The sequence below is a fragment of the Anguilla anguilla genome, chromosome 9 (genome assembly GCF_013347855.1).
Source record: "Anguilla anguilla isolate fAngAng1 chromosome 9, fAngAng1.pri, whole genome shotgun sequence".
Taxonomy (NCBI): domain Eukaryota; kingdom Metazoa; phylum Chordata; class Actinopteri; order Anguilliformes; family Anguillidae; genus Anguilla; species Anguilla anguilla.
In genome coordinates, this window is record NC_049209.1 from 30,902,164 (window position 1) to 30,924,617 (window position 22,454).

Sequence of the window (22,454 nt, forward strand, 5' to 3'; positions counted from 1 at the left end):
TAACTCAGCACCTCACTATCTCAATAAGAGCACTTTACCTGCTGGAACCAAACATTTGCACTTTGAATACAATAAAATACCATCATGGTAATAAGAAATGCCATAATATATATGCTCACAACATATGCAATATAATTTATACAATTTATGCTAGGTACTTATTTCCATTGCTTTTTTTTCATTCCGTCTTGACTGTTACATAGAGAGCAACTGAATAAGCAAGCCAAATTCCTTGCATGCATGAAAACATTTGCCTAATAATGTCTGTTTTTGACTGTGATTCTGATCAGCATCTCCACATTGTCACAGCTCAGTAATCTGTAACGCAGCTGATATTTCTGTGATCTAATTGTTGAGTTTATTTACTTTTGAAAAGTGTTGGTATAAAGCAATGTTAATTTATCTGAAATTACTCTGAGTGAGTCAGCTCCAGAAGGGCTTGTCATCGGATAGAATCAGCGTGTTCTCACTCTAAGACTCAATCCATCTGTTTCCGTTCATGCCCTCAGTGAGATGTCTCTGCATTTGGAGAAACCTGTTTCTAAGTTGCTAACATCTCAGAATGTTTACATCTTGGAACAACCTAACCAAAAAGCCCAAGACAGACAAAGTGACAGTTTTGCTCATTAATAAAGTTCTCACATAAATAACTATTAGGTTGCTCGTAATTTCGGAATTGCCTTTATGAACACAATAGGCTTGTCATGTTGGCTAAAAAAAAAACACATTTAAAGAAATCGGGGGGGGGGGGGGAAACGGAAATATCCTTCTTGGGAGGCAAAATCAAGTGTACGTGTATGCATCACAACCTCTTCAGTAACAAGAGATCAGCAGGAAGGTGTGGCCCAATGCGCGTCGCTGGGCGGAGCTGTAGGCAAGATCAACGAGGGAAAAATTCGGACCTGACCAACCAGATAAGGCGTGGGGTGGGCGTAAAGGCGTGATTTTTTTACCGAAGAGATGAGCGTGACTATAGGGCGCCTGGACCACGACTTGTCTCAGGGGGAAGGTCCTCGCCGTTTCCCGTTTAAGTGATGACAACGGAGCGGCAATGCGGAGGCCGTTCATTCTAATGATACCGCAATCAAACCCACTCCTCTAGGGGGGATTTTAACATCACAGCGCCCAGTGCTTAGAAAAGCAACCAGACCTCCATCGGCAAACATCAGCGGGTATTTATTTTTATCTGTTTTTAATCATTGTCTACCATAACCAGCGTTCATTACTGCCAGAGCGATATGGCGATGACTTGTTTAGGCTATTGGTCACTGTACATACTTGTAGTATAGTGTATAATGTGCGTGAGTTAACAACAAACGAATGCCGTTAAATAGCAATGTAAATCTTATGCGCTGTGTGTGTGTGTGTGTGTGTGTGTGTCTTTGAAATGTATGGTATTATTGCTCCCATAAATGGAACTCCATTGTCATTTCTGGTTTTCATGGCTGCTATACAGTACCTTGTAACGTGTTGCGTATGCTAACAATAACATCGTTCATTCAAGGTTTAAGTAATTCATGATAGGCTATAATACATAATAAATAGTTGAACAATAATTGTCCACTGTATGCTGTCCAGAATTGAGCGATCGAACATAAATAATTTCCCTGGATCGTAAATGTGTGTACATTTTAATAATTGATATAACCGTGTAAATTAATACGTCACTAGTGGCAGCTGGTTTACTGCATTGATACCAATTAAATAAATTTACAGTAAAGCATATACCTTTATGATGTTATATCTTCATTGTTATTTCCTAGGACGTTATATGAGGTCTTACGCGAGTGAAAGGTGGGGAACGGTAGTAGACAGTATTAGCTCGTAACCCACCAAATGTGCAGCAGAGGGAGACGCAATCCGGTGCAATCTATTCGCTGAAAGGGCAACGAGTGTCAAGAAAGTGAGGTACTGATTTGGACGAGCATAACAGTAAAAAGGGGAAGAGCGTACATCAGGTCCCGGAGTATTACTCAGAGATGGGATTTAACAATAACAAAGATAATTTCCCCAAACTAATTTGAATGTTCATCATCATCATTATTATTATTATTATTATTATTATTATTATTATTATTATTATTTCGTATCATAAGAATACATATGGGCAACTAACCCAAATCATTCTGTGGTCAACATGAAAAGTAATACTTTCCTGATCAGTATAATATAGCTAAATTTTTCTAAATACTTATAGATAATTCATTAACCAAGAAAACTGACGTAAATTTGACGTTATTTATGACAAAACTATGCATTATATATATTGCATAACCGCTATTACCGGATACAAAGTCCATCCTGAGAGAGCGTGAGTCAGTGACGCAATCAGGTCGTGGGGCAGGAAGATGAAAACCGCCCACCCACGCGCTCCATGTGGAGTCCGCGAGAACAACCACGCAGGTGGAGGAGTTGGTGATCAGGAGGTATTTTATAAGTAAGGGTATATTTATTACGTGACTTCGATTAAAAAAGGAAAGTAGTATTGCACAATATGCTGTGTAGCTTATTTAGGAACATTTGGTACTGCTATAGAACTATTGTGGAAAATCCAGTTTTTGTTTGCTGCATATTGTACTAGGGTAAAGGGGATATGAGGACCAACACATAAAACAGTCTAGACAAACAATATTCTTGTATTTAGGACCCTCAGCCCTAATTCATTTAGGTTTTTTTTGTTATTAATAGGCTATAGAGTCCTTATACAAATAATTGCTTCTCATTATTATTTATAAAATAAATTTCAGTATTAATGCTGTCCCCATGATTTTTTCTATTCATTTGAATTTGTCAAGTTCAGTTTCTGCAGTGTCCAATCGCCTGCACTGCAAATGGTTCAAGTTCTTCTAAATTCAAACATCAAATAAATCTAAAATTCTAAAAGGACCGGGAAATGATTATTTCAGACACTGCACTGGCTTGGCACAAAGAGGGTTATTGAAAAGCAGATTTGGGTCACAAGGGTGATGTCGCCAAGGATTAAAATCAAGAAGGTGTGGCTCCTGAGTGGTTCAGTTGTTGAAGACATTTTCCACAAGTGCAAACTGGGCCCTATAGCCTTAGACATGTTCATGGAGGTTTGAGCGTGGGCTGTGTCATTGCTTGATTATGGCAAGCAGTCGATAATGGCAGCATATACTTGGCTTTGTCCTGCCAGGGGTAATAGGTTGTGTGGGTTAATGTTTTGTCAGAGTTCCTCCAGTTACTGCCCCATTAGTTCCTCCTAAGACTGCCAGTTCTCATCATTAAGATAATCGCCTACTATCAGCATTATCTGTCTTATAGTATCGTGTGTCATTTAATGCGTAAAATAGTTACTGGCTCATGGGCTAGTTTATTGGGGGGGGGGGGGAAGTATGGGCGGGGTATCATTAAAAATGTGGACAGAAGTGGCAATAGCCCACAGAACTGATAACGATGAGGTTCATTTTCCATAGGAAGGCAGTCAGTTAGCACAGGTCATCCATTTTGACCCTAGGCCATGCAATGACATCATATGGACGTAGAGCCAACTGTCTACTGCTGCCAGTGTCAAATGAGCGGGAAATGTGTGGTCTTTGGTAAATCAGCACACAGTCCTGATGGCGGGGGGGGGGGGGGGTGTGTGTGATAAAATTGAAACTGATAACAGTCATAAGTTGACTCACCATGGAGAAGAGACAGGCAGATTCCTAGAAATACTGTTACAGATTCAGGAGGCTGCTGCTCTTCTGTACTGTAAGGCAAACCACATGACTAAAAAAAAACTATGATTCCTGCTTTCATAGCTAAGTGACATTAGATAGATGGAACAATAGCTTACCAAAATATAATTTTTTACACACAAGGTAATGAAACCCAACCTAAAACTCATCTCTGTAAGGACTGCATTGTGGTAAACGTCAGAACGCTGCACTGTATGACAATGATAACATCTCTGGATTGGTGGGCGATGAGCTTCATTAATAAGGAGGTATCAGGGCTCTACATTAATGCCATAAATTGAGTATTCATAAATGAGTATGCCTACTATGCTAAATAAGCTATTAGCTAGTCTCTGAATTTGTTTACAGTGTAAAACTGCCATCAAAGAGAAAATATTTGAGGGGGTACACTACATAGCCAAAAGTATGTGGACACCTGAACATCACAGCCATATGTGCCTGTTGAACGTCTCATTCCAAAACCATGGGCATTAAAATAGAGTTGGTCCCCCCTTTGCTGCTACAACAGCCTCCACTGTTCTGAGAAGGCTTTCCACTAGATTTTGGATCATGGCCTCGGATATTCGCTTCCATTCAGCCACAAGAGCACTAGTGAGGTCCGGCACTGATGTTGGCCGATAAGGCCTGGCTTGCAGTCGGTGTTCCAATTCATCCCAAAGGTGTTCAATGGGGTTGAGGTCAGGGCTCTGTGCAGGTCAGTCAAGTTCTTCCACACAAACTTGGCAAACCATTTCTTTTTGGACCTTGCTTTGTGCACAGAGGCATTGTCATGCTGAAACAGGAAAGGTTCTCCCCCAAATTGTTGCCAGAAAGTTGGAAGTACACAATCCTCTAGAATGTCATTGTATGCTGTAGCATTAAGATTTCCCTTCACTGGCACTAAGGGGCCTAGTCCAAACCATGAAAAACTTAAAAAAAAACTTAAGAAAGCTTTCAATAGATTTAAATAACATGTTATCTTCCCATCATCTTACACACCTCCAGCACTATATTGCTTTTGGGCAGTTGAATCATGGCATACAGTAGTTTGCTTCCAGGAGCACTGAGTCCTAACCTCCTGACATGGGTGAGGATTGTACTGGAGATGCGGGCCCAAAATACACATTCATCCTCCATTTACCAGGTCAGCTGACAGCATGGAGTGTGAAAAAAAGGTTTGTTAGTGGTTTTGGGGACTTTAATTTCTCCCAATAGTTCACTAAATCTAATTTAAAATATGCTATTGCCCCGGATTGATGATGTCTTCTCCTGCTACAATAGGCCACTTGTGTGAAGAAGGCTGCTTAAACCAGTGGCCAGACCCGTGATGGACAACTAAAAATGTAACTTGTATTTGTGGGTTAGCGTCCTTCCACTTCCTCCTTTAAGACCCATTTGTTGTAAGAGGTCTGTTAAAATTGAGGCCTGTAGCCAACATAGCAGTAGAATATAGATAGTGATTGGATTCGGTCATTTCCAGCTCCCATATATGCAGCCTGAATGCAAGTGGCAATGGAATTGTCCAAGATGCTAAATGAGTTTGGTGCTCAGTTTATGGCATTGTAAACAAGGCCATTCGGCCTATACTAAGTGAAACACACCCATCGATTGTATACAACAAAGAAAACGAATGCCAATGTTTGTAGCGTGCCGTGGTGTAATTTACTTAGCCAACTTTCAGTGTGCGACTCAGTGGTGTCAATACTATGCACTTCACTTATTCTGGTTGAATACTTTGTTGGACAGTTTGTTCCAGATCATACGTTACAATAAAGCACCATTGTGTCTGTGGACAGTTAGATGTGTAAAACGGAGGTCCTTCTTTTAAGATCATCCTATCTTTTCTTTCTATTTGCTCCATCAGGTCCTGCAACACCTACACCACTGGTATTTCATGTGTGATTGAAATCCATATTTGAACCCCTTTCAAAGTAGTGGCAAGTTAACACTGACCCGCATCACCCGACCTCTAGGCCCTGTTCAGAAAACTTTATGTTTCTTTTCCTCCATGAGTTTGTTTTCAATGTTTTGGTCTTGTGCATTTGTACCATCACAAACTGCACTCACTCACTTTCTTTGCACGGTTACCCGATTGCGGATAGCATTTGCAGATTTTGTGGTACAGACTGCACTTAGTATTTTTTCTTAATGGCTCGAACCCCAGATATTTCACTGTATATGGTCACCGTTTCTGAGAATTCAGCCTTCATGTTCTCCCAATTTCCTGCCTTCAGTGAGAAGTCTAGTGATTTAACATAACGTGTTGTGGACTGTGACTTCCTGAGTCTTACCATAACAATAGTTATTAATATTTCAGCTGAAAATGCAGAATATATTGTCTCTTCTTATTGAGTCATTTTAACATGTATGTTAGCCTGCATATTAGCAAGAAAGCACATTTAGTACTGCAAACTGAATATTACACCAGCAGCCCAACACCATCTCCAACACTACTAGTATACATGTGCATATATACTTTAAATATAGACATATAAATAGAATACATAGTAAGCAAAAGCTAAAGAGGTGAGGTAAAGAAGAGTACAGGTAGGCAGATAAAGAGAGGTTTAGCTGGCTAAGTGAAATCGGAGAGGCTAAAGCCTTTAGGCAAGCACATTTGAGGGGCAGGCGGAATCCAGACACACGGGGGACAGAAGCACCCCCTGCTATTTAGGGAGTTTTGTTTACAGCGATGCTGACTGCCCAATAAGCACTTTGTTAACGATTGGGTTTCTTCAGATGGGAAAGCGGATTGGCCAGGCAGATGTGGAAAGTCCAGGGGATCAGAAAGTAAAAGTCCTCCAAAGTATTCTGTTTCCAGTCACCTGGATTTGTTAATTAGCACATTTCGTCAGCCAGGAGGTTGAACTAATTGGTGAAATCAACTGGCTGAGTTTATGGTTGGAGCACACACATTGGAGGACTTTTACTTTCTGAACCCTGGACTTTCCACCTCTGATGGCAGGCCAGCAGACAGGGATACAAGGAAGCGATGTTTGCAAATGAAAAGACACTTAAAGGTTATTCACAGGTGAAACAGGTATAAATAAACATGGTTTATTTGTGACGGGGAGGCTGTGTCCACATGCGTGTATCAGAGAGGAAAAGGCTGTCATTCGCCTCACTTAGTTTTTTGTTTGTGTTCAGAGCAGAGAGGGGAGAAAGGGGGGTTTCGGGGCGAAGGATGCAAACCCTGTGGTCCATTCATTATACAGACTGACTACACCAGCATACACACATCCCCCAGTGCAGCGACGTACATTCAGAGCTTTGTGCATTTTCTTACAGGATAGAAATATTGGCTTAGAATATAAATAGCTTGTTTCCACACACCCCCCCCCCCACCCACCCACCTACCCACCATCTCACTCTCCTGCTGCAGAAGACTGCAGATAGTGAAATAGAGAGTTTATGGGGAGAGCACGCTGACTGGAGGGGTGATGTAAATGAAAGGAGACAGTGCACAGGTGTGGAACTGCACTGTATTCAGTCAATCCAGAACACGAGCATGTACAGTACTACCTCATGGTCTAACTCACTCCAAAACATGTGTACACACAATACGACCTCATAGTCTAACTCAATCCAAATCTCGTTTGTGTACAGCACCTCCTTATTATAGTCTAACTTGTAATGTCTTCTTATATTGTAAGTCACATCTAAACATCTGTGTGACAATACCTCCTTATAGTTTAACTCACTGCAAAACAGATGTGTACAATACCTCCTTAATTCTAACTTATTCCTAAATGTACCAGTGTGCAAAATACCTCTTTATAGTACCATAATGTCTTTACATCCCTTTTTCTACTGCCTGCAGTCCCTCCCCCACTTCCCTCTCCCCCTTCCCCTAGATTTGTGGGTTGATTAGAAAGTGCCTGGCACAGAATAAACGATCCATCACCCTGCCAAACACACACACATGCACCCACACATACGCGTGGACGCGGGTGGACGGACACACACACACACACACACACACGCACGCACACAAGCGCTCTCTCCCCCTCCCCCTCTCCTCGCCTCTTTTCTGACCAGTGCTGTGCCTTTTCCTCCTTTCCCCTCCATGTTTGTTTAACCTCTCCTCTTTCCCCATGTTTATCCATCTCTCTCACCCCTCCTGTGCTTACCCTCTGTGCTCTCTTTCCTTTGCCATCCATCTCTCTCTCTCTCCCTCCGGCATCCCACACTTACACCTATTCTCTATTTTTGTCTCCTTCTGCATTCACCCACCCCTCTCTCTCTCTCTCTCTCTCTCTCTCCCTCTCTCTTTCTCTCTTTCACACTCTCACTCTCTCTACCTCATGAAAAGCCTGAATCCCACTCCTACATCTCCTAAAATATTATTTCACACCAGTACATTTTCTCTGTGTTTCAACAGAAAACAACTACTGTAAAATTGCTACTGACAAAACCAGCATGGATCTGGATTCATATCAGTGAGCATAAACTGAATTTGTTTTCTTTTGTAAGTCTGTCGTGCTAAACCAGTTCAGCGTGTTGAATTATTGCAGGCAAAAGGTATGTGGCAGTCATGATGTCTTGTCATTCCTGAGTGTTCCTGCCAGAATCCACCTTTATAAATCAATAAAACACTATAAATATTCAAGCCAGCCAGAAAATTTTGCATGCCTCTTATCCAGAGCAGGACACAGGGGCAAGAACAGAATGCGCTGATTAAGTAACTCTCTGTGCATCTCATCAATCAGTGCCTGTCTGCTTTATTCTAGAACATACTTTTCTCTCATCCTCAGAAAAGGGAGAAACTACATTTGAGTCCATTTCAATCAAGGCTGACTAATGTAGAGCCAGTGGCTTTGGAAGATTAACTTTTGTCCTCATTGCCTTTTCAAGTTCCCAGTGTAATTATGAGATATCTGCAGTGGAGTTAATACATAAATCAGTCAAGCTAAACTGTATGGATGTAGAGGTTAAAAAACGGATTTGTGTAGTCCCAACCCCACTCTTTGAAGTAGGCTCTCAAGAGTTGCTTACGTGCTTGTGTTGTGAGAACATTTGTAGCAGACCATTCAGCCCATCTTGGCCTGTAATTTTGCCCTCACCTCCAGTAAAAATGATAAAGTTTGTTTCTATGGCACAAGTTAGGCAGTAAAAGCAATATGAACATTATACCTCTCATTAATTTAAAAGTCCTATATTGTAATGCTGTCCTTTTTCTGCATGGCAATAAGAAAATGCACTTTAAGTTTATAGCTGAAACTTAGGGTGGACTGTAGTAGCATTAAAAATGGATGAAGAGACAATGGTACATCAAGATGAAATATAAAATGATAAAACAACAACATATAACTGCAACTTTATTAGATTCCCACCAGCTTTGGTAGTATTGCAGTGTTCCTGAAGCTATGGTGATTATGATGCTTTTAGCTGCCACTAGCTAGCTAAGTTCATTAGTTGTCCGATGGTTTGCTTAGTGGTAGTCCCATAACATGTGATACCAGAGATTCTGGATAGTTAAAACTGAGGTTAATATATACAGGTAACTACTGAAATGAAGGAAACAGCAACCATACTGGCCTTTTCTGTAAAGTTCTTGTTCGGTTCCTCATGAAACATCAGCAAGCTCAGCAGTCTTAGTCCCTGAAACTCCTGCCAAATGTGCCCCAACAAACACCTGTCTTTAAAAGGCTGCCACATCTCTTCTTCTAGCCATGGTAAGAAATCACACCTGTGCATGAATATGCGTTGTATCCCTAATTTACCCATGTTTCCTTTATTTAGGAAGTTGCCTGTATATTCTCAAATGTTGTGCTGAGCTCAGTTGCTACATGTGCACAAGAGCTAGAATGACTGTAGCAGACAGGCCTAATGAAGCTCCTACTAAGAGTGGACATGTGTGTCTCTCCTCCCTCCCCCCACTCCCCAGCTGTGTGTCCGTGTTGTGGCCGGTTGGCATGGTGTTGGAAGGCAGTTCTGAGGCTCTGTGCCCCCCTCCCTCCCTGGAGCTCCGTTCCCCCTGCAAGAAGGGCCAGCCCCCCCCTCCACTGGGGTCCATTACTCACCCCCACCAGGGCCTGTATCCAGGAGACAAGGAACCTGTCAAATACGGAGAGCTCATTGTGCTGGGGTGAGTATAATTTCTCTTCTGCAAAAAAAGAGGGATGTTGGGTTTTTACACTGCCAAAGAACAATAGCAAGCTAAGGAAAATCAGAAACACAACTTCATTTATGGGGAACTTACACACAGTTGTGGGAAGGTTAAGGGTTAAGAAACTACGGTCTGTAATTCTTTCTTTGACCAATTTCAAAATCCAAGTTCACAACCCAAGGTGGGCAAGTCCAAGGCTGGATTAAGACCCCCGTGGGCCCCTGGGAGCTAAACCTCTCTAACAATCCCCCAGAACGCCTCCCAGTGGCTGTGAAAATATATGTCAACAGACCATCACTTCAGCTCCCACAAATATATGGCCCGCAGGAAAATTAATACCACAGTAACATTAAAGCATAAATGCTAAAGCTAAAAATGGGTAAAGCCTAACCTACGCATATGTATGGTATATTATATAGGGGCGACATAGCTCAGGAGGTTGTCTGGCAGTCGGAGGGTTGCCGGTTCAATCCCTTACATCTGTATACATGAATATATGCATGCATAGGCAGTCTTATTCATCCTTTCTAGCAGATGCTTGTATCCAAGGTGACTTAGAAGGATAATATAGTATTATGTATTAAATACATACCACCAGAATAAATAAAGAAGACATAGAAAAACTAGATTATAATTAAAGTAGAGTAAATAGCAAAAAAATAATATATATTTATGTGTAAATACAAAAACACAGTGCCTAAAAAACAATCCTGGAAAGTGTGTAGCTTGATGATGAACCATAACAGAAACAATACCTTAAATCATAATGTTGACATGGTGCCAGACCATGATCCATAGCAGTAAGACATATCATAAAATATATGCTGTGCTTGGTGTAGGTCCAGCTGATGGGGATCAAGGAGAAATTGTGAACAGGTGTGTTTATAGCAGGCAGTTAAAGCGATGTCGGGGCCCCCCGTCTGACTGCCAGGCCCCCTCCTGCAGGCTTCAGTCAGTGCCTGATTAAAAACCACTTTTTATTCTCCTTCCCCTCGTAAACCGAGTGACCTCAATAAAAAAAATACATTGAAAACCCCTCTGAGGGCGTCTGCGAATGAAATCGCACAATGCCCGTAACTGTCCCGCAGCCAGGCCGTCCCAGCGCGCACACACGCCGTACGGCACGTGAGCTGGCGGGTAAAAGCCTCGCCCGAGTGCTCCGCTGGCGTATCGATCTGCACGCGCTCGTAAATCCTGCGGCTGGTGTGTACGGGAGGGGTTTCTCGCCTTCTGAGGCAGGAGAAAGCACGCTGCCCTCACTGCTGTTTCCTCTCCTTAAGATATTAACTGCATTTCCCCACCCCTGCTGCCTCCCCCTTTACCAAATAAACTATACATGCCCCAAAGCAAAGTAATGACTAAAATTGCCAATAGATTTAAAAATGAATAAATTCACAGACATGGATTTGTTTTGTTTTTTTAAATTGACTTAAAACATTGCTTTATGCCATGAAGGTTTTTTTTTTTTGGTGCACGTGGATCACAGTAATATTGCATTACTATAAACAGTCTTTTCTTATGAGTAAAGTCAGAAGGCTTGATCATCAGGCAAGAAATTCAGGCACAAATTCAGATAAACTTAGTTTCCCCTCAGGGGAGGGAACTTTTACAAACTTTAGCGCAGTGCAGAACTAGGAATAATCGCAATCATTTTCAATTTACAAGATCTTCCCAGAAAGTAATGTCTTCAGTCTCATAACTATCTGTGTCTTTTTTGCTATTTATATTTACCAAAATATTAGCATGTATTTCAATTTTTGTTTTCTTTTTCAACTGTTGTGATTGATTGATTGATTGATTGATTGATTGACTGACTGATTGATAAAGAGAATCTGTTATATAATAATGGAGGAGAGATGGCCAGACAGACAGGAGGACCATGCGGGTGTGATCAGCTCTGTGCTCCTCAGGTATAATGGCTGCCTGGCCAATGGCGATAAAGGTCGAAGGAGGAGTCGTCTTGCCCTTTACAAAAGGCCCAAAGCCAACGGGGTCAAGCCTGACGTCATCCACAACATCTCTACTCCACTGGTCTCAAAGGTGAGCTGCCACTGCTGGCCACATGGGCGGCAGTGTGGCCCAGGGGTGCCAGAATTTGTGAGGTGAAGTCAGGCACACACACACACACCCACACACACACAGCTGCTCAGGAGAGTACACACTACCTCGTGTGTCCTTCAAAGTGTGTGTAGCGAACCGCAGTTTCATTTCACTAACAGACCAGCTCAGCCACTGCACTGCAGGACTGGCCAGCTTAGACGCGATCTGTGCTCCACCAAGCGCTATTGTAAATGCTTAGTTTCATCTGGTCACATAATGTCATTTCAGCGTTCTCTGTGCTATTTCTTTTACACCACATCAAGCATAAAGTGGATATCCTATGGCCATGAACATGGATTTTCCCATAAACATTACTAGGCACTGAAAGTGAGTGGATGAGGATTCCTCCGGGAAGCGACTGGTTTCATTTCCTTTTGCCCTTGTAAATGTATCGTCACTTTTTAATCACAGTGGCCTTGTGGCACATGAGATGCTGCACTGCAAAAAAAAAAAACAGTCTTAAGTGATTTAGTCTTGTAATGAGACTTAAAGTCTTATTCTTTTTCTCTGAAGTAGAAATGTTAGCTTGTTTTGAAGTTATTTTTTGCTCAACAAGTGAAATTATCTTACCCCATTGGCAGATCTTGAAATGAGTAAAACTGTCTCACCTCATTGGCATCTTTTTTGTCTTACTAATGAAAAAAGTAATAGAAATAATATTTTAAGTCTAAATATAAGAATAAAATCCTTGTTAGGACAGACTTATTTTTATTTTTTACATCAAGTTGCTAGACCCCATGGTGCTGAAAGACCCTGTGTGGTGGTGTGCTCCATGCAGTGCATGTTCACATGGCTCCACATTGGTGGGTTCTTCAGTGCTAAGGCTTTGTGGAGTATAATCTGAGCCTTACATAGCTGCCGCAGGCTAACCACAGGAGTCCAGCCACCCAGAGGAGCCCCTAAATGAGTCACTAGTCTGGGAATATATTGTCATTTGGAAGCCATGGCTCCCAGGGCATTGACGCAACCTACTGTGTCTGGAAGATTCTGCAAATGGTTTTAAAATGCTTTTCTTCTTCCAGAAATGTCTGTCAAGGTCACAGAAAAATGTTTTGTATATTTCGCCTGTTAGATGCACTCTTACTGCTGACCTCTCCTGATGGGTATCATTATGAGTTAGTCAGTTTTCATCACATTTTATTTGGCAGATGCTTTTATCCAAAGCGATGTACAATAAGTGCATGCCGAAGGTCATTGGAACAACTACAGAGTACAGTTCAGATAAGGTACAATTCTCATAAAGTATCGGTTTTTTCGTGGCTATGAACATCAAGTTCACACAGTAAGCATTGGCTAAGTCAGTAAAATTATGACAAGTCATCAGCTAGAAGTGAGGCATGATTACAAAAGATATGCTAAAGAGCTACAATGTCAAGATGAAGATACAAGTGTAACATGAAAGTGCTAGGTGAAGATACAACTGCAATACAAGTCACTTGTTAAAACGTTTGCAAAATGTTAGAACATATTCAGCATCAAATTGCCACATTGTTTCAAATTCATCAAATTTTTAAAAGAGGGATAACAAAACTGATTAACTTTCTTGAGCAATTTCTGAAATGTTCTTTGTGACTTGACAATTGTGATAACACAAGGAATGTCCAAGAAACTGTTTAACCTGCTGCCATTTCTCCTAACATTTTAGGAAACTGTTTGCTGAGACAGCACTCCTTGCTGCAGCCTGTGTCACCTGACATAAGTGTGCATGTCTGCTTATGTAGTGCTTGTGAAGGTGTTATGCAGCTCTTAAGTGTGGGCTGGGCATTGTGTGTCTGCAGGCTCTGAGTAACAAAAGCCAGCACAGTATCTCATACACCCTGTCCAGGAGCCACTCAGTCATCGTGGAGTACACGCACGACAGTACCATGGACATGTTCCAGGTGAGCTCTCGCCTCAGCGCTAGAACCTTCCGTTTAAAATGCTGCATGCGGTGATAAATGAGGAGCACAGGACGTAATGTCATAGATGGGAATTCACGATTGTGTGCGAAGTGCTGTTTTATTGCACAGCTGAGGTAAAAGGCGAGCTTGTTTCCGCCAACGTGGGTTTCGGATGGAGAGGACACTGCGGTTATTTTGTTTGGCGTGTTTGTTCCCACCCCCCTCCCACCCCACCCCCTCAGATTGGGCGCTCCACGGAAAGCATGATCGACTTTGTGGTGACGGACACGTCGGGCAGCGGGCAGGGGGGCGGGGGGGGAGAGGGGGGGCAGTCGGCACAGAGCACCATCTCCCGCTACGCCTGTCGCATCCTGTGTGAGCGCAGCCCGCCCTACGCCACCCGCATCTACGCCGCCGGGTTCGACTCCTCCAAGAACATCTTCCTTGGGGTGAGTTCGGAGGTGGGGGAGTGGGTAAGGCAGGGGCGGTGATTCAGTGAATTGGGGTGAGTTCGGAGGTGGGGGAGTGGGTAAGGCAGGGGCGGTGATTCAGTGAATTGGGGTGAGTTCGGAGGTGGGGAGTGGGTAAGGCAGGGGCGGTGATTCAGTGAATTGGGTTTTAATGAAATTAGCAAGCAGTACTCTCTGTAGAGCAGGTATGAAGTGAGTATGCAGGATTAGACACAGAGCAGATATATAGATCGCATTTAGACTTGGACAGGGAGCAGGCATTAAGTTAGCATTTAGACTTAGAGAGGGAGCAGGCATTAAGTTAGCATTTAGACTTAGAGAGGGAGCAGGCATTAAGTTAGCATTTAGACTTAAACAGGGAGCAGGCATTAAGTTAGCATTTAGACTTAAACAGGGAGCAGGCATTAAGTTAGCATTAAGACTTAAACAGGGAGCAGGCATTAAGTTAGCATTTAGACTTAGAGAGGGAGCAGGCATTAAGTTAGCATTTAGACTTAGAGAGGGAGCAGGCATTAAGTTAGCATTAAGACTTAAACAGAGAGCAGGAGTTAAGTTAGCTTCCTGTCTACAGACGGGAGCTCCTGTTTCTCTGGGCCGGCTTCTCCCTGTAGGTACATACAGCTGTCGCAGCATTGACCCTGAACGGGACGTGCAGTCTGCCAGCTGTGAATAATGGATGAATGTGCATTTCCCCATTCTTTTATTAGCATCGGATGCTTCTAAAACTAAACAGCAGCCTCGCGGGACTGAACACACTGCCCTGGTTTTCGGGTGTGAAGCCACCGCTCCACCCAGAAACGTACCGAAAAATGTGCTCATTTCTGAGGTCCAGTGCCCCTCTGTGTCCCTGGCAACAGCGCATCGCCTCCCGCGGACACGGCCATCTGCCGTGCCGAGTTACGCTACGTTATGCTGCGTCGTGATTTGAGAAGGCTGAACTGGGGGGTGCTTCATGAATCAGTATTACTGAGTTAGCTGGACAACTGTGCTGAGTAAAACCCGGAACCCTCCCAAACCTGGAACGTGGACTGAAGTAAAAAAGTGCCGTGCCAGGTTTTTACTCAGAGCCGTTATCCAGGTAACTCAGTAATCCTGCTTCGTGAAAAACACCTCCGCCCCTCCGGGAAATCTATGAGGCTGTGCTTTGCAGTACCGCTCCTTAAACGCATCGCCCACTGGCTCTCCAGTGCATCCCTCATGTACTCCTGTACCGCAGTATTTGAGGCTAACTGTACGCAAACACTCTCCATCTCGCGGTAAGGATCCGCTACCATGTACTCCTGTACCGCAGTATTTGAGGCTAACTGTACGCAAACACTCTCTACATCTCGCAGTAAGGATCCGCTACCATGTACTCCTGTACCGCAGTACTCGAGGCTAACTGTACGCAAACACTCTCCATCTCGCAGTAAGGGTCCGCTACATGCTGATGCTGCGGCCTGTCCGCCTTGCTCGCCGGGAGGAGGCGTGGGCAGGAAGTGAAAGTCCTAGAAAGCTCCGGAACCAATGGGCCCTGGGCTCAAACGCGTGGGGGCGAAATCGGGCAAGGGGGGGAAACAGAGTTCCTCCTCCAGAGGAGCAACGTCAGGAAGGCGGGCCAAAGCAGGTGCTGCCCTGCGTCGGGGGCGGGGGCTGAGTCCACAGGCCGGCTGCCCCCACATCTGCCTCTCTCTCTCACACTCCCCGCGTGCAGACACGCTGATCCAGGGCCACGGCCAAGCCGGCCTCCCGTAAAATCATCAATCACTGCTGAGATTGTTTTTGTCGGCACAGCTCATTTGGGCTGCTGTAAAAACAACACTAATAACACAATATGGCAGTGTAGTATTATGGGTAAGGAACTGGTCTTGTAACCTGAAGGTCACAAGTTTGATTCCCGGGTAGGACACTGCCATTGTACCGTTGAGCAAGGTACTTAACCTGCATTGATTCAGTATATATCCAGCTGGATGAATGGATGCAATATAAATGCTATGTAGAATGCTGTGTATGCTAAATGTCTGTTATGTAATGCAATTTAATGATGAATTTGAATGTCTTCCTGTGGAGAAACTCCAGCTATAGAGATCTGTGAGGGCCCGGGTGTAAACACTCACATGGTACGCAGTACAGAAAGAGTGCCAGATTCCTGACGGTACAGTAGGCAGCTTAAGAGAAATACCACAGGCGGATAATAAATGCTGTGTTAATGAAGCGCGCGCAGAGAGACTCTGGCCTGGCTACTGGAGCCCTCCCACGCAAAATGTCCCTGGCAGAAAGCAGTCCGCCGCCCGCGTGAATCAGCGTGACGTGGAGACGCGCTACCTGCAGCGAGAGCCCAGCTGTCGCGCGCGCATCAAATACCTGCTCGCAATACATGCGCCTGGTGCAACCAGGAGGACTGCGCCTGGTTCTCCAACAAGGTTAAATGATTCATTCATCAGAGAGCGTTATGTTGGGGCGAGGGGGGGGGGGGGGGGGGAGTGCTTACATTTTCACACATTATCCATTCATATTGCTGCATACTCACTGAAGCACTTCAAGTTCTACATCCTGTAACAATAGCTGTGGCCCATCAGGGACTTGGACTTGCATCTTTTGGTCGCAAGCCCAGTTTTGCACTGGCAGGTTGGAGAAGAACTAATTTTAGCAATGTTTGACCAGGGTGTGTGTTTTAGTGTGCTCGCCTCTGTGTGTTTGTTCACGTGTACGTTTGTGCATGTGTGTGTATTTGTGTGTTTGTTCTGGGTGGGGTAAGCTCTATGTCCTGCTCTGCCGACTCTCTAAGGCCGGCTTTGTTTGTCCGTCTCAGGAGAGGGCGGCAAAATGGCGGACATCCGACGGCTTGATGGACGGACTCACCACCAATGGGGTGCTGGTTATGCACCCGGCCGGGGAGTTTGTCGGGGAGCCGGCCCCCGGGGTGTGGAGGGAGATCTCGGTGTGCGGGAACGTCTACGCCCTGCGGGAGACCCGCTCCGCCCAGCAGAGAGGGAAACTGGTGAGAGAGGGAGGGCAAGGGTGGAGCCCATACACCGGGAAGACATTTTTCCAAGTTATTTATAAAAAGAATCCTTACCAGGATTCAAAAATCGACTTCAAAAAAGGTCCAATCAGAAGGAGGGGGTGGGCTGAGTCACACAGAGCTTTTAAGCCTTCAGCACATTTAATGAACAGGAAAGGAGAAGACTAACACCTCTGACTCCTGTATCACAGTCAAACTGTCAGCCAGCTCTCCTCATTCTTTGGGTTAGTTTTTTTATTTAACCTTTTTTGAAGATACCCTGGTAAGAATTATTTTTGCACAATACTCTCCCGACTGTTGAGAACCAATCACACCAAGCACCAAATAAAATAGCTTGGTGGAAATATATTTGGAAATATATATTTCAAATCATTTTTGGCCTAACATATAGTATGAAAACCAAGTTAAGACTTTGACAAACTTGTTATACATTAAGAATAACTCAGATGTTGCATCAGAACTTCTCAGTAATGTTTACAGTTGCACGAGACCAGCTTGCAGTCAATAAAAAATACAAAACATTTTCTCAATATTTTACTGAAAATGTTTGGTAGACTGCAGTTAATTAAATTCAGGCAATGATATATGGGTTTGACTAGTCTTACAGTAAGTACATAGCAAATAGTAGTGTTTTTTTAAAGAATTTTTCAGACAATCTCAAATGGATAAAATAAGGACTAAGTTTAATAAAGATAACACTGATCCCTCTGTCACCAGAGACCACTAGTGGTGACTGGAGGGATTGCAGTTTCAAAGGCACTGGTCTGATTCTGTTTTAAATATAGGCATGGAGACTGTTGTCTGTGATCAATAATAGTATTTTAAAGGTCAGGGATATTATTGGCGGTCATCCTTTGTGATGCCTCCTCATGTCTGTATCCTTAATGAATACACTCAAACCGATCACTTATCTGTTTCTTATGTACTATGCTTTTTTGACTGCATTGTTGTGTAACCTGCACTGTGATTGCAAGCAGGGCACTGTGCTTCTAGGCTTTTCTGAGCACTGCTACACTGTGGAGGTGTGTGTAAACACTCCAGCTGTGGAGGTGTGTGTAAACACTCCTCACGTCTGTCTGTGGTTTCTCATCCTGTTTGATCTCCCTCACTTCCCTGTCATCTTGTCCTTTTCCCCTTCCTCTTTATTTCTTGACTTCCTCTCGTCTTCCTTGGCTCTCCACCTCCATCCTCTGTTGTCCCTCCTGCCATTCCTGAGTTTGTTTTCCTCTCCCTCTTCCCTCTCTCTTGCCCTCCATCGTTCTTCCTCCCTCCCTCCCTCCCTCCCTCCCTCTCCCCCTCTCCCTCTCCCCCCCCCCCCCCACAGGTGGAGAACGAGTCCAACACGCTGCAGGACGGCTCGCTGATCGACCTGTGCGGGGCGACGCTGCTGTGGCGGACGCCGGCGGGGCTTCGGCGCACGCCCACGCTGAAGCAGCTGGAGTCGCTGCGGCAGGAGCTGAACGCGGCGCGGCCGCAGTGCCCCGTGGGCTTCAACACGCTGGCCTTCCCCAGCCTGGCGCAGCGCCAGACCGTCGACAAGAAGCAGCCCTGGGTCTACGTCAACTGCGGCCACGTGCACGGCTACCACAACTGGGGCTTCCGCCGGGAGAGGGGGGCCGGGGGGGGCGCGGGGGGGTCGCTGGCGACCACCGGCGAGCGGGAGTGCCCCATGTGCCGGCGGGTGGGGCCCTACGTCCCGCTGTGGCTGGGCTGCGAGGGGGGGCTCTACCTGGACGAGGGCCCCCCCACCCACGCCTTCTGCCCCTGCGGCCACGTGTGCTCGGAAAAGACAGTGCGGGGGTGGAGCCAGGTGCCCCTCCCCCACGGGACGCACGCCTTCCACGCCGCCTGCCCCTTCTGCGGCACCTGGCTGACCGGAGAGCAGGGCTACATTAAACTCATCTTCCAAGGGCCGCTGGACTGAGAGAGAGAGAGCTGTGGGGCGTGAGGTGTGGGGTGTGGGGGGGTGGGGCGTGGTAGAGAAGAGAGTGATGGACAGCAGCCATATGGGGGAGTAGAGAACAAAGGTGTGTGTGTGTGTGGGGGGGGCGGGGTATGTAAATAAAGGTTAAAAAAAATTCAAACGAGATGTTTGTTTTCTTGTGTGGTCTATTGGTTATTGTCGTTGCTGCTGTAGGTCTGCTCGTGGATCACAGCTGTGTGTGTGTGTGTGTGTGTGTGTGTGTGTGTGGAGCAGAACGAAACTGTGCGCAGGTGTACATGCACAGGCACGCATGTGTGGGTTAATGTGTAAGGGCACAAGCACGCATTTGGGCCTGTGTGTGTCTGAGCAAGTGTGTGCATGTGTATGACTATAACAATGGATTATAACTTCAATGTCACTTTTCTTTTGATCTCAAAGCACTTCACCATGTAAGAGAAGACAGAAGGAGAAAGATTATGTAAGACTATAAGAAACAGACATCTGTGGTGACCAGGGCTCAGTTGGTTGCAAGATAACACAATAGTTCCATTTGACACATACGTCAAGATCTTGAATTCTGTACGCCGAGTAGTAATAACCATACAGCTATATTATCTATAATAAATTTCTTCACTGAGATCTTTTTTTTTTTTTAAGGTTAATCGAAATGACATCATCCTCTGCATCCTCTTTTCACATTTGTGATGTAATAAATCTTTTTTTCTCGCCGCTTAATTTCTCAGAAAGTTTCATCTTTTCACCGGTCATCAATTAACACCTGGACGTGCAAGCACTCAAATCCGTAACCTTCCACAAAATTGGGGAGGTGGGTGTTCAACTGAAGCATTCGTTATTTGATAGATTCAATCATTTCACAGAACTTAGTGGCATACAGTGCGCAGTACTTTTACATCATGAATGGTACATCCGGGGAACATCTTGTGAACCCTTGCCTTTACTTTGGCTGTTATACCATCTACACATGAAGGCCCACAGATGCACATGCATTTGGCATGGAGGCTCCTCGCAGCATGTGGAAAGTACTGCATCAGTTAAATGTGAAGTGCACCTGTTCACATAGCACTTCTGAAAGGGTATTTCTTCATTTCATAAGCAAATGAGGGCTCGTACAGGAAACAACAGGTTACACACAACACCCACTTTCACGGCCAAACTGCTCCCATAAACTGCTCCCATAAGCCACACAGAACAGCCATTAGATGAATTCTGACAGTCGTGCGCATTTAATATTTTCCACAGTAAAACAGTTAACAAAGATAATTTGGATATTAAAAAGATCAGTCAGTCAGTCTGCAGTTAATTCCCCTCCCCGTTAGGATTCATAGTTTATTTATAAATCAGGGTCATACATAGAGTATTAAACACAAGGGCCATTGCAGAGATTTTATGGAAAACCATTGCCCAAAATACACAGCCAGATATAATGACCCACCCCTACCCCCTGCATCCATACATGTCATATAGTTTAACCCCTTTTCAGTGAACAGCAGTTAATTCCCTCATCCCAAAAACCTTCACTGGTCTTCACACCAAAAATAAAATGGCTGCTCAACAAGAATTTGACCTCTTTACATCCAGCCAAGGAATAAGGGACTGTAATGATTAAAATGGCTTCTGCACTAGAAGACAATGCAAACAAACTCCTCCTCCAGCCTCTGTAAGATTGGACTGATTCAGGAGTCCTCTGTCTAAAACCAAACTGAACTTCTCAGAAAACACTGAAATCCCTGATCATTTTTAGCTGAAGTACTAAGGGTACAATCTTTTATCCAAAAAAGGAACAGTATCTCAGCTAGGAGAGATTTTCAAACCTGCCAAACAGAACTCAGTAAAAATTCTTTTGCCCGCATGTTTTGAAGCCTTTTAATTTGTAATTTGGAAAGTTCAAGAAAGACTAGAACATGTAGCAATTTTTTTAGGGTGTATTTAAACAACAAGAAGCAATAGCATTTTTTGTTAAGCGGATGGCCTAGTTGCAAGTTTATCTCATTGACCGTTGACATTTCATTTGGCTTTTGAGGACTGGTGAGCGCTCTGTGATTTTCAATGATGAGATCCACTTTTTGGAGAAAACAACTTCTCAGCTTTAACCCAAAACTTACAACGCCTCACTTAGCACTGCAGGAAAAGGGCTAAACGCCACTCCTGATGCAACACAGGGGTAGAAAAAAGGGAGCCATCATTAAGAATTTTTTTTTTCTTTTACAGCGACTGCTTGCTTGTACAAGCATGATGAAGCCACAGCCGTGTTATAGCATACGTGCCCACAGTATTTCCAGAGGGATCCTGATGAGTTTTAAGGGTGCCTTGCCAATCAACTCATTAAAACCTGGAACAAAGCAACAGGGATGGGAGGAGTGAGCCTCACCGCCCCTGCTAATGGACTGAGCCACCACACCGACTTGTCAGAACCAGTCAAAGGGTTTGCCCTCCACCGCACAAACAATGGCGATTGGTTTGGATCGAGTGAGTCGATGACAAAATGCCATGGCTCCACCCACTCTTAAGGGGGGGGGGGGGGTGTAAAGGATGCCTCACTCTCCCTTCAAAATAGGAGTCACAAAGCCCTGAAGTGGAGTATTTCCTCCTCACGCGAGGACACAGCAGCGGTAAGACTGGAGACAGGCCTCCCGTTTGACTCGCACACACTCGGGAGAGAACCGTGGCTCTCTGAAGGACCACACCTGCACCACTGATTAACGCAGCAGCGGTTAAGTACAGCGCCTGTACAAGCTTTCTATGTAAGCCAAAAAGAAGAGAACGTAAAAGAACAACAACAAAAAAATCACGATAGTAAAACCACAATAATAATATAAGAATTTTAAAAAAGTGACAGTTAAGACAAGGACACTAAATATTGCAGATTTCTTTTTGCCGCTTTGTCCCAATGCTGTTTCCACCATTTGGGCCACAGGGCTCAATGCCCTGCCCCGCCCCTCCTTCACTCTCCAGAACTAGTCCAAACCGTCCTAAATACCCCCACTCCTCGTCACTGTGTGTCTGTGTATATTAAGGGATTGTTCATTACCTCACAGTTCAGCATGCACATTGAAAAGCAAGTACCTATTCACGGAGTGGATAGATCTCAGTTTCCACAGGAAAGTCATTGTCTGATGTCAGGTATGACTTTTCCCTCAAATTGGTAAGTTACTCAAGTTTCTAAAGCTTCCTGCAACAATGTAGTTTTTGTTTTCTATAAATGAGCCTTCAAAGGGTATGCAGGTGCCCATCCTGAACCATTTAATCCACTTACATTTTATTGA

The 22,454-nt window shown here is 44.4% G+C and overlaps 1 protein-coding gene across 1 annotated transcript; it reads left to right on the forward strand.

Moving 5' to 3' along the window:
• Positions 1-870: 870 nt before the first annotated feature.
• On the forward strand, positions 871-19,293 carry LOC118235747 (E3 ubiquitin-protein ligase pellino homolog 1-like). Its single transcript, XM_035433502.1, has 7 exons — positions 871-1,172; positions 9,571-9,771; positions 11,703-11,832; positions 13,671-13,772; positions 14,015-14,221; positions 17,034-17,222; positions 18,571-19,293. Exons 2-7 carry the CDS (start codon positions 9,599-9,601, stop codon positions 19,168-19,170), a joined length of 1,401 nt encoding a protein of 466 aa, XP_035289393.1. The 5' UTR covers positions 871-1,172; positions 9,571-9,598; the 3' UTR covers positions 19,171-19,293.
• The last annotated feature ends 3,161 nt before the right edge of the window (positions 19,294-22,454 follow it).